General features: G+C 40.7%; 2 protein-coding genes across 5 annotated transcripts in view; both read right to left on the reverse strand.

Annotated features, from left to right (window-relative positions):
- Nucleotides 1-2,282: 2,282 nt before the first annotated feature.
- The window catches only part of LOC121879945, a 21,841-nt gene continuing 11,623 nt past the window's right edge, over nt 2,283-12,500 (reverse strand). Inside the window, exons 1-2 of one of the 3 annotated variants that reach the window (XR_006091469.1) lie at nt 4,811-4,896; nt 2,283-2,793 (exon numbers count right to left, since the gene is read on the reverse strand). Coding sequence is in view for 2 of the 3 variants with exons in the window: in XM_042386772.1 (XP_042242706.1) it covers nt 2,466-2,793; nt 4,218-4,291 (402 nt within the window). In the remaining variant the exon portion in view is untranslated. Of the gene's footprint in view, nt 2,794-4,217; nt 4,331-4,810; nt 4,897-12,500 lie in introns of those variants that run through there. The other 2 variants (XM_042386772.1, XM_042386771.1) reach the window with 2 other exon arrangements.
- LOC121879943 (serine protease inhibitor 88Ea-like) overlaps nt 7,467-12,500 on the reverse strand; it is a 13,336-nt gene continuing 8,302 nt past the window's right edge. For both annotated transcript variants that reach the window (XM_042386770.1, XM_042386769.1), the window contains exons 4-5: nt 9,292-9,533; nt 7,467-8,055 (exon numbers count right to left, since the gene is read on the reverse strand). In XM_042386770.1, coding sequence (XP_042242704.1) covers nt 7,783-8,055; nt 9,292-9,533 — 515 coding nt within the window. In that variant the 3' untranslated portion in view covers nt 7,467-7,782. The remainder of the gene's footprint in view (nt 8,056-9,291; nt 9,534-12,500) is intronic.

Consider the following 12,500-nt stretch of genomic DNA (forward strand, 5'->3'; position numbering starts at 1 on the left):
TCCATTTTGTAATACAGTGAACAGAACTAAACTGAGTAATACAGGTGAGGTCTCACAAGCTCTAGATATAATTTTAAGATGACCTCGCGAGTCCTGAAACTAACACTCCTTTGTATGAACCCAAGTACTTTATTAGCCTTGTTACAAGCAAAAACACATTGTTTACTTGGCTTAAGATTCCTACTTATCATTACTCCTAAATCTCTCGCAGTCGGATTCCACAATGGCATCGTTGTTCATCTGGTAACTGGTTTCCCTGTTTACATCTCCTATACTGAGTACTTTTTAGATTTGTCCACATTGAATTTCATCTGCCATTTTTCCGATCATTCGAAAAATTTGTTTAGATCTTCCTGTAGTTTTGCAGAGTCCTCATCAGATTTAATTACACGTCCTATTTTAGTGTCATCAGCAAATTTACTTATGTTGCTGTCTATGTCGATATCTCTGTCGCTTACGTATATAATAAATAATAATGGTCCAAGTACTGATCCTTGGGGAACTCCACTAGTAACGTTGCTCCAATGCGATTTAGTGCCGTTTATGCGTTTCCTGTCCTGTAACCACGCCCTAATCCATTTAAGGATATTACCTTTGATGCCATGCGCTTCTACCTTTCTAAATAGTCTTTCGTGGGGGACTCTGTCGAAGGCTTTGCTAAAGTCGAGATATACCACATCATAATTGTGTCCCTCGTCCACCAATTCGAAAACTGATGAGAAGAATGTTAATAGATTAATTAGACATGAACGCCCGCTTGTGAAGCCATGTTGGGAATCATTGATCAACTTGTGCTTCTCCAGGTGGTTTCGAATAGAGTTTGAAATAATTGATTCTAGTAATTCACCTACTATTGATGTAAGACTGATTGGGCGATAGTTAGAGGATAGTGATCTATCCCCCTTCTTGAAAATCGGTATTACATTCGCTATCCTCCAGGATTCTGGTACGACACCTGGTTTTAATGACATGTTAAACGACTTTGCTAAGGGCATACTAAGCTCATCTTTACATTCCTTTAATACTCTGGCAAATATCTCATCAGGACCAGGTGACTTATTAGGTTTCAGTTTGTCTATTTTTGCTTTTCTTATCTCGGTTTTAACCCTACCGGCCAATACCTTATAATACTCCCGGAGGTAAAATTCGCCACGATTTATGCTTCTACCTATAGCCTTCCTTTGGCCAATAATGTTCTTTAAATAATTATTTATCCATTTAGGGTCATTGTTGTCTGATCTGAGTTTTTGTATGGTATGTTCTGCGTTTGTGCATTAAGTAACTCGTTATTTTAATTGTCGTGGAACTCGGCAGTCTCAGATCTCGTTATCAGGTCGGTGTCATCTGTCAGGTTCACATCCATGCGTGACACTCCCTCTCCCAGCTGCCTCTTTAAACTATCAAAGTTTGCCCTTCTGAAATCTGGGACTTTAATGGAATTCCCTTTACGTCTGACCAGAAAATCTAACTGGAATCTAATTTCTTTGTGATCGCTGTTTGCAAGTTCGTTCCCTACCTCGACATTGCTAATGAGGTTTTCTCTGTTCGACAGAACTAAATCGAGTATATTATTACCCCGGGTGGGTTCGGTTATATGTTGACTTAGGAAACAGCCCTGGATCGTTTCGAGGAAATCCTCTAATACTGAATTACCGGTAAGGTCAGTCCAATCTATTTGGCCAAGGTTAAAATCCCCTACTATACAGGCTTTGTTGTGTATGGAAGCCCTGCGCATTTCATCCTAGATAAGTCGCTCATTAATTCTATCAAGATTGGGAGGTCTATATATTACTCCTATGATTAATTTTTCCCTACCGTCGATTAATTCTATCCAAATTGTTTCTGTATTCGGCTCAGTTTTTATTTCCTTATTTATTTCGCACTTCAGATTATCCCTGACATAGATGGCTACTCCGCCTCCTTTCCTGGACGGCCTATCAGTATCGAACAATTTGTAATCCGCAATTTGGTATTCGACCGGTAACTCACGTGAGTCTAGGTTGATCCATGTTTCAGTGAATGCTATATCGATTTTTCCGGTACATACCAAGGCCCTAATATCATCCATTTTGTTTCTCATACCTCTACTGTTCGCGTAGTAGACATTTAAGTTAGTCATGTTCTGAGTCCTCCCTTTGCCGCATTTAGGTTTAAACGCCCTGTCTAATTGAGTTTTGTCATCATCCTAACACTATTTCCCTGTAATCTTTCACTTTGTTTACCCGCTCCCACTGCAGTCTCCTCCACCCCGTGCCGTCATTAAGGTACAGGTGTAGGTCACTAAGGTACAGGTGTTGGTCATTAAGGTGCAGGTGTGGGTCACTAAGGTACAGGTGTTGGTCATTAAGGTACAGGTATGGGTCAGTAAGGTGCAGGTGTGGGTCACTAAGATACAGGTGTGGTTCACTAAGGTACAGGTGTTGGTCGCTAAGGTACAGGTGTGGGTAAGTAAGACAGGTGTGTACTCACAGACGGTCCACGGCCTTGTAAGTGGCCAGGGTATCAGCTGGGTTCTTAAGGTTGAGAACCCGTTGCAGTTGCTCCCGGGTTCTGCCAGCCGACCCGAAGTAGGCCAAGACGAGGGCGTTCCAGATGCTGAAGGGGGAGAAGAAGAAGTTGCCCGTGGCGCTGCCGGGGACGTAGAGCTCCTTGAACAAACCCAAGCTGAAGGGGAGGATGTGGCCCAGGTCAGGGTGGAGTGGTGGGGACTGAGTATCGTTGGTGGTGATACACTGAGGGCTGACCACACCCACTAGCGTCAATAACAACACTGCCGACACAAAGTTTAACATTCTGTGGACGAGAAGAAGAGTTAAGCTGTTATTATCTGAACACTCATTATGTATTGTTTATAAAAAAAATGTAATGCTACGACTACTTCTACTGTTAATATAACCATTACTACAACCAATTTGACTACTGCTAATAATGATATCTGTAAGAAACTTTTCATTCTTGCAAGTCATTACATGGCTTATGATATCGGATGGATGAATCGGAGCAGATATTTTAATTGTTACCATTCAACAGTTAGTGGGTTATCCTCACTCTTAACAGAATACTAATCCACCGAGTGTTGTTTGATCACCATTCAGCGGCTATTGAGCCGCTAATCCACGGATTGGTTGTTTTACCATCAGCTGGTGTACCTAGTAGTGTGCACTCACTTTAGTGCAGAGTGTAACTCCAAGTGTACACAGAAGGATCTCAGTTTTCCACTCGTCTTGGGAATCGAACCTGTGATAATTTTCTTGCTATGCGAATGCTCAACCAAAAACCTGTTCCCATAATATTTGTATCACAATATTTAAAGTAATTTAAGAACTCATCGCATGATAATGATAAAGGAGAAACGAAAATTTAAGATGAAAAACAAGACGGTCTGTTTTAACGCAAGTGTTTTGTTTTTATTGGATATATACGTAACACTTCGTCATTGTTCTTTTTTACGCTTATTTTAACACGTTCGTGGATTAGCCGTGAGTACCTGATGGTAGTTCACCAAGCTGCTTGATCTTGTGCAGCGTCTCCCACAGGCAGATGTGAACATCACTAAATGTAAAGAGTGTGGACAGACATATGGCCACACACTCGAACATTTCGTCTTTAGACTTAAAAAGTAGAACAAAACTTTGAAACAGGGGAAGGCCTCTTGCCGTCAGTTAAGGCAACAATTTCTTCAACCTCTTCCAGCCACACCTGCCTCGTGTGTCTGAACTAACTTCAACATCACCTCCAGCACTGATTGTCACCCAGGTAGCAGAACTCCTCGACACAATGAAGGGATATATTCCGTAAAACATACTTAGTGAACAACATGCTGCAGTCTGACATCTTGTTCCCCCTTATATGCTCACTGCCTCGGAATATTATATTAGGAATCACAGAGTTTTGCCTGAATTAAAATATTTGAAGATTATGGAGTGTGTAATTATATGTTGTCGTTATTTGAAGTATTTTGTTTTGTCAGATATGATTATGTGTAGGGTTTCTTTATTTACTGATAGGTCATTAAAAGGAGCAACCTTTACGGTTGTAACTTCTTTAAATTAACAATAAAATGTTCAACAAAATAATTACAAGAACATATGTATACATGGTATGCCAAGAGTCCTTCAAATTCAAATCTTCAATTTTGTTCTCTTTACTGATCCGTCCACGCAGTTCACTACTCCCGATTTTCCTGTCCCTTCTGTCGCCGTTCCTCTAACCGTTACCTGCAATCGACACTGTCCCTTTCGTCGCCATCCAGCGACTCTGTCACTCCCCAATTTCCTCCGTCGCTCTTCATCGCCACCTTGCCTGCTGTCGCTACTGTATCTACTCTCCCTACAACTCCTCTCCAGTCCTCGCTTCAGCCAATACTACTTCACACTCAGCCGCCAGGGTCCACCGCTCTCTCATCCTGCTATCAGCCAGGGCATAAGCTAAATAAAAAATCAAGGGCTGTGCGCCACCTCCCCCACCTGCCCACCATACCTCCGTGTGTTGGAGTTGGCGCCAAATAAGCGGTAAACTACTGTTACGCCGTACACTGGCTATTCTTCCTGGAAGTTTAATAATCTCAGATTTCTTCTCTCGTAATTACTCGTTAAGTAATCTGTCTGTTATCTGTTAAATAATGGGTCATCCTTTTCTTGGTGCAAATTATTGAAGGTGGCTTCGGGTGAATGACTGAATGACGAATTGACCCACAATATGGTGTTGTAAACATAGTGACGTCACTTGTGTTGCAGTGTAGCAACACTGTTAACAATAGCAGGCGCTATTAGTAGTGATAATGTAGTAAAACAACAGCAGCATTACCTACCTACTGTTTAGTATTGACCTACAGTACACAGGTAAGACTGAAGGTGTCTTGTTGTCGTAGCGTCAACCAGGTGAGTTGTGACCAGCACACACCTGAACTTGGGTCTTATATTCTCTCACCTCCGGCCCAGTTACTTACATCATCACAAACCAGTTCTGATGAACATGCCAGGAGGTTCTTGGAAAAGCAGCAACGTGACGTCAGTAAACACGGATATTACGATTCTTTTCCTTGTTTGTGTGGAAGCCCCTGATGGCTGCCCTTCCCACCCTTCTTAGGATTGGAGTTGATTGTGGGTTATGTAAAGGTGGTGGAGTATGTTGTTGTGGAGGGCTGGTGGAGTATGTTGTTGTGGAGGGCTGGTGGAGTATGTTGTTGTGGAAAGTGTTTTTTTTTTACCTGGAATAGCCCACTCTGGCACAGGTCATCGACCTACAATCGGGCATGGAGGGTGGTGGGAGGGGATATGAGTAAAAATAAATTAAAAATAGAAGAGAAAGTCTGTATTAATCTACACCACGAAGATGCCGGAAAACCAGCTTTTGAAGCGAGACATTGTATGAGCATGGAAACACAGAAGAAGGCAGAGCATTCCACAGTTTGGCTGTATGTTATTCTAGTGTGACCGACACCTACACAGAAACGGTGGGCACCGCGGGTAAGATGAGGGTTACGAGTCCACGGCCTTGCCAGCGGTACGCAGGATGTCAAATCCACCGAACAGTGCCGGCTAAAGTACCTGTAAGAGAGAGAGAGAGAGAGAGAGAGAGAGAGAGGTATCATTGCGTCGAAGAAAAAGTGAAGAAAGATTATCGACTAAAGGAGGAGAGTTAATAAGACGAAATGCCTTTGATTTCACTTTATCTAACAGTTAATGAAAAGAAGAGCCCTCCCCAAATATGAGAGCAGTACTCTAAGTTAGGACGAATGAATCCCTAATAAACTTGAAGCAACTGCTCAAGAGTAAAGTATGTGCGGCATCTGTACAGCATTCCCAGCTTTCGGGAGGCAGCTTTAGCAATGTTGAGGACATGTGACCCATGACATATTAGAGTAAATGGTAAGGCCTAGCATATCTTTCAGAATTTGGCAGAGTGATTGCGTCCTGAAATGTGATTGGTAGAGAAAGAGCGAGAGATCAATCCCTCAACAACAACTGCCATGGTTAGGTTCTCAAGGAAGCTAGAAATTAGAGAACTAAGCGGGGGAGAGAAACCATAAGAGGGAAGTTTAGAAAGCAAAGACTTGTGCTAGGCCCTAACAAATGCTTTGGAAATGTCGAAGGTGGGATATGATATTATGGAAGGATGGTGGAGTATGTTGTGGAGGGATAGTGGTGTATGATGAGGAGGGATGGTTGAGTATATTGTTGTGGATGGATGGTGAAGTATGTTATTGTGGATGGATGGTGGAGCATATTGTTGTGGATGAATGGTGGAGTATGTTTTTTATGGAGGGATGGTGAAATATGTTTTTGTGGAAGGACTGTGGAGTAAGCTATGAAGGGATTTTGGAGTAAGTTGTAGATGGATGGAGGATTATATTGTGGAGGGTGATGGATTATGTTGATTTGTGGACTGGCACCTTGTCGTGAAGCAGGACCACACTTTGGTCTTCCTTGTTTCTCCCAGATGGATAATGTTGTTCAGTTATCGCATTAGGGCTGCACTAGTGATCATTGTTTTATGTGCAAGGTGGTCAATCAACAGAATCCCTCTGGCATTGTAGAGAATAGAGACCAAGATCTTGTCTGCAGAAGGTTGACTTCTGTAAGGCTTTAGATGATTCTTTTGCATGGATTCCATCTTTGACTTGAGATCCCAGTGATAAAACCAGTTAATCATCTTCCTCACAAGACGGAAGAGGAAGTTGGTTGGTTCCGCTTAATACAGTTGGAAGATGCTTACTTTTGCCAAAATGTGTAATTTTGAGAGAATAAACCTTGAACTGACACTCTGAAGTATTTAATCGTAGCATTAGTGAAATTAACTGAAATTTATACCCAAATATATAACTATGTGTTGTCCCTTCTAGTAATGTTTTAGCTCAGCATTGTAAAACCTAACGGCCGCTCATGTACAGTAGTGTTGTGATGACGGTGACGGTTGGGTAATTATTGACGAGTAGGCAGGTAATGTTGGCGTGGAGGAGTGGTAGTATTGTCTTGGAGGGGTGATAGTATTGTTTTGGAGGGGTGGTAATATTGTTTTGGAGGGGTGGTAGTATTGTTTTGGAGGGGTGGTAGTATTGTCTTGAAGAGGTGGTAGTATTGTTTTCGAGGGGTGGTAGTATTGTTTTGGAGGGGTCGTGGTATTGTCTTGGAGGGGTGGTAGTATCGTCTTGGAGGGGTGGTAGTATCGTCTTGGAGGGGTGGTAGTATCGTCTTGGAGCGGTGGTAGTATCGTCTTGGAGGGGTGGTAGTATCGTCTTGGAAGTGTGATTTAGAGATAATGGGAAGACAATTAAAGGGAGGAGAACCCTCCATGTGTAATGCTTCAACAGTGTATTGATCTGTTACTGACTCAACTTATTAGACCCAAAATAATATATAATTAGCAAGATTATAATCATGTCATGTGTGTTATGCAGGAAGAATTACATTAACAAAAAGTTAATATTTTTAAGACAACTGGAAGGAAGTACTGAAATACAGGGGAATAATGTATATTTTATTCAGAAACGAAAGTGAATATTATTTTACAGTTTGTTTATATATTTCATAATTTCGAAACATTATTGTTAGAATGTTACTGAGGCAGCCTTCACTGTCAGTCAGTACTTGGGGAACACTTGTAACTCACATACACAGTTGATCACATCACGACCACATTATAGGGGATATATTTTACATTATTATGGTCACGTAAACATAATAGTGGGCAGTGATAGTCAAGATATTACGGAGGTCTCTTTGTAGGTGCCTAAGTTATATTGGTGTTCTATAAGGGTGTACATTATGGTTTGGTGTGGGTTCAAGGCTGCCTGTAGACGCCCATAAAGAGAATGTTATTGGTATGGTTATCGTGGATGAAAAATAGGAAGGGGCGATTACATATGAATGGCCTACCACCGATCTTAAGATCAAACAATACAGGTGTTGCAGCCGCAGCCTCTGAACCCTCCTCGTTCACCTCTATTGCGGCCTTATGGATGGTCTCTCTCACTCTAAGTTGACGTGAAGGATCAAAGATGGACATGTCAGCAGAGTTACTGAAGATGTGTCGGATCCCTAGACGCTGGAGAGCCTGTTGGGAAGATTGGAAGAGTTGTAACAACATAGAAGTATAAAGTAGTGTGTCTTCAGTTAAGTAACTAAAAAGGTGAACTTCATTGTGTTGTTGTATATAAAGTTTCATATATTTTTTTACGCTTCTTTTTGGAGAAATTTTACTCATGAATGATGCTAAATAAAACTAATAGTTGAGGTATCTCGATGAAAAATTACAAAGGTTTGGCAGCCAACTAATGCACCACCCTCGTCATCGCCACCTCCTGCCACCGGCAGCCCCCCACCCACCTCGGGCAGTCCGCCACTACAACAAAATTCAGCCCATAAGAGCCCGCACTGATAGATATAAGAATAGCACCATCCCATCTATTGCTAAAATAATAAACAACTCCTGATTTATGTACTGTACAGCCCTGTAAATATATTCAATGCATATTATATAATTATGTCTAAATCAAATGTAAATCTGTAAATTTTCAGGCACCGGCTGCAACTCTATTAATAAACAGTTTATTATTATTATTATTATTATTATTATTATTATTATTATTATTATTATTATTATTATTATTATTATTGTTATTATTTAATAGTAATTGTTGATGTAAGGAAATTTGTTGGCATGTGAAAATGAACAGAAGGCAAAGAATATTTTGCTGCGAGATTAGGTATTTGGTAAATATGTTATGCCTCTGTTGAAATAACTTGAATTCAGCCTGGAGTTCAAGTTACTACCTTATACACCTGTGACCTAAAATCCGTCGCAATTACCCTATAAGCCATTGTGTGAAGTAGTACCATACTCCTAGATATTATAATTAAGAACAAAATAATATTTTCTGATGTCAGAGCTCTCTTGAGGTGGGCAGCATGCTAGTACAGTGTATATATTATCCCACATAAACAGTTCACATGCTACAAGTTGACCCTTTTTATTCCTTGAACAGAATCTTCATTAATCTGCTAATAAAGTATTATCATCCCTCACTTGGTACAACATAGAAAGGCAAGCTTATTCCTTGGTTGGGAATTTGCCCAGAGCCGGGTAGTCAGGTGGAGTATGAACAAACACTGAAAAAACTAAAATTAAAGAATGATCTGAAGAAGAGAGCAAATGTTGGTGTATATAATTTTCCTGGCATCACCCTGAACGTGAATGTGGCAGGGAAGATCTGGACAGTAATTTGTTAAACTCCACATATTACAGATACATACTGTGAAGTGTTCATATTGACCATATTGTTCCAATTACCTCTTTAAGTTCTTCTTTGATTCTTTTTTCCATCTTAAACTTGGGGATGTTTATATGGATTTTTTGTCTTTCCAGTGTGGCGAGGGCGGCTCTGAGAGAGTCTGGGGTGAGGCGGGTCAGCATGGTGTCCAAGGGTATTGTGGTGTTGTCGTCGGCAGAGTCAGGCAGCAGCACAAACATGGACGCTGCCTCCCGCTTATACGGCAGCTCAAGCACCGTAGCTCCTAGCTCACTTGATATTCCTGCAGTGTCAGATAAGGGAAGTGTTATTTATTTTATTATGCATTCATAAATAGTAGGGGTGTTATTGTACTTATTCTGCAGGGAGGATTATTCTTAGTATCATTTATTCTAATGTTGGACTTCTTATTCATTTAAAATTTTAGAAGATCATGTTAATTTACTCACTCCGTTTTGTGTTGTTTTGCTGTACTGCTTCATTTCCATTCATTTACTGTATGTTTAATGCTTAGTGGGAACACAGATGCCTATGACTTAAATAATCACCTTGTTTCTGTTAGCTGGAACAAAGATGTTTTACATGAAAAGGAGAAAGTGGGTCCTGTAGGCATGACTGCCCGTTAGGATATTCACCTCTCCCACATTATAAACTGGGTGAACTGTGAGTGCCTGGGGATCGAACCACAAACCCCTGGAGCAGGAGGGGAGCTCTGCATCCACTCGACCTCCGCCCTCATATGTCTTATGTAATTAGAAATTTTTATTTTACTTGCTCGTTGTACAGTTATTAATCATTCACAGATCACTCTGAAATTTAAGACAATAATTGTTGTGAACATTTCTCAAGAGCAGCTAGTTTCCATTGTTGCTAAAAAAATATGCAATGCTCTTACATAAGTCTGTTCTAGTTCCGGTACATTGTATATAAGGCGTTTACTGTAAGGCGTTTCAGATGCACGGAATAGCTAACGCGTTAGCTATTCTGTCTGCGCAGACGCTGCTTGTAATAGCCCCTGTCTTATTGACAATTAGCCCTCATATAAATATGGGTTATTACATTGTTGATATATTGTTCCATCACCCACGGTAATTTTCCATGAACTGTGAGGATCATGTGCCACACATGTGATCAGAAGATTCCACTCTCAAGTCGTGTCTCTAGACCTGAGCTTAGCTAATTAGTTGCCGTCTCTCTCAGTTGATACTCAACCCTCACGAGTTTAGGACGTTTGACCTAAAAGCTTATCTTAAGTTAAGCTCCGCCCTTAACCTACACTCACAGTTCACAGTGTAATTACGATGATCCTTATTGACTGTGCATAATATATATTTTTCTAAATAAATGGAGAAAGGACCATTGTGGGTTTGACAACTTGATCCAACAAACTAAACAGCTCCAAGGCTGTGATATAACAGTTCCCCAAACTAATTATATGCTGCTGACTTCTGTGCTATGACACTTTCAGAGGGAAAAGCAAACACTTCGATCAGGCGTTAGCGTTTGCAGCTGGCAGAGGCGCCCGAATAGCTAACAACCAGTCAGCGAGTTTCTCCCACTGAAACACTGTGTAAACACACGGATCATGGCCGTTTTTGGAGAATATTTTGATGAATATTGAAGAGTTGGGTGCATGTAAGGCAATACAAAAATGTGATATCATAATAAAAATAATTCTATGTACAGTACGGTAGTATATTGGATAGGACCTAAAACAAAGGGTATGGCGTGAAAGAATTGAATAGAATTGCACCGAGTTGAAACCTGTTTTGGCTCCGCCCTTTTTTAGTGGGCGCGGTCCGATTTCATTACTCATAAGACACTTTAAATAAGGGTGAACAAGTTGATTACAGTTCTGTAATTCCAAAAATTAAGACTTAAACGAACCTGAAATTCGTCGAATTTCGTGTCTATATATGAGAACACCTGTAAACAACACAATGTAGCCGGAGACGAGAGAGCATACATATTGGAGGCTGTGGAGCACCTTTCCTGTAGACAAAATGGATCAAGCCATGTAAGCAATGTAGGAAAGATATTACACCAATACGTCACAAATCCTTGATTCTTACAGTATTATCTGCTATTGAAGGATAAAGCTATCACGGTGTCCTGTACGTACAGTCCTCCTAATTTTATTGTTTTCTGAAGATTGTGTTGTACAACAGTTATTCCCAAGACCCGGTACGGTCGTATTTATTAATGCTATTCCGGGAAAGCTAACGTCTTACCTATTCCGTGCATCTTAAAACGCCTTACAATAAACGCCCATAGACTAGTCGAAAAGATTGAACATGTAATCAAAGTGACAGTCAAAACTCGTGACTTATGCAGAGTTGTATTGGCCAGATGTCTTAAATGCTTTGCAGCGGTAACTTACGCATCCTTAACTACTGTATACTATGTTTTCCGGTTCTAGTCCTGCCCCGGGACACGCGCGGGGGGGGGGGGGTGTATTATCCAGTGTGACACAACCAAACATCGCAGGTTTCCCCCGGGTATCACCAAGAAACAAAGAACAGACTAGAAGAGCTAGAACGCTGATAATATAAGTGGTGAAATGATAAATTTGACTTGGTCAAGATTAACCTCAAAGATGGACCAAACAGCCGTGGGTCTTAAAATTATGAAACCTGTGTATTGAAATAGTGGACCGTTTACAATAAGTGTATGGACTTTAGAAATCAGACAGACAACACTGACTGTTAAATTATGTAAGTATGATTATTATTATTAGTGGCTTCTTGACTATTGAAAGATGTCTCCCGAGTTAACAACTATCGATTTTACGTGAGACGTCACGTACAATAATAATATAAGGTTACCATAGGGACGCGGTCTAGGTCGATCCTTGTTACGATACATATTCAGTGTTTCTGCCAAGGTGGGAAGCGGTGGATTGATCATCCCCCTCAAGTGGCCTCAATTAAGGAGGTGGGTATCCTCCCGTAAACTTACAAAGTGAGGTATAACAATTGCTTGTGTTACATCAGAAGTGTTGACACGAACTTACTGAGAAAATAAAACGTAGGGATGATATTTTTGTTTATGAGTGAGAAGCCTTTTATAGGGAATTATGTACTAACTTGGACATGTACTTCGGAAATGAAATAAAACATTACCAAATACGGTAAAAGTGTCCAGGGAGAAGTACTAATCACCTGGCTCATGTCAACACATCTGCCTTCCCTTATCCAGTGACATTATCACCCACAGTTGAGTCAAAAGACCATATATATAAATGTTTAGA

The sequence above is a fragment of the Homarus americanus genome, unplaced genomic scaffold, assembly GCF_018991925.1.
Source record: "Homarus americanus isolate GMGI-L3 unplaced genomic scaffold, GMGI_Hamer_2.0 scaffold29478, whole genome shotgun sequence".
Lineage (NCBI taxonomy): Eukaryota > Metazoa > Arthropoda > Malacostraca > Decapoda > Nephropidae > Homarus > Homarus americanus.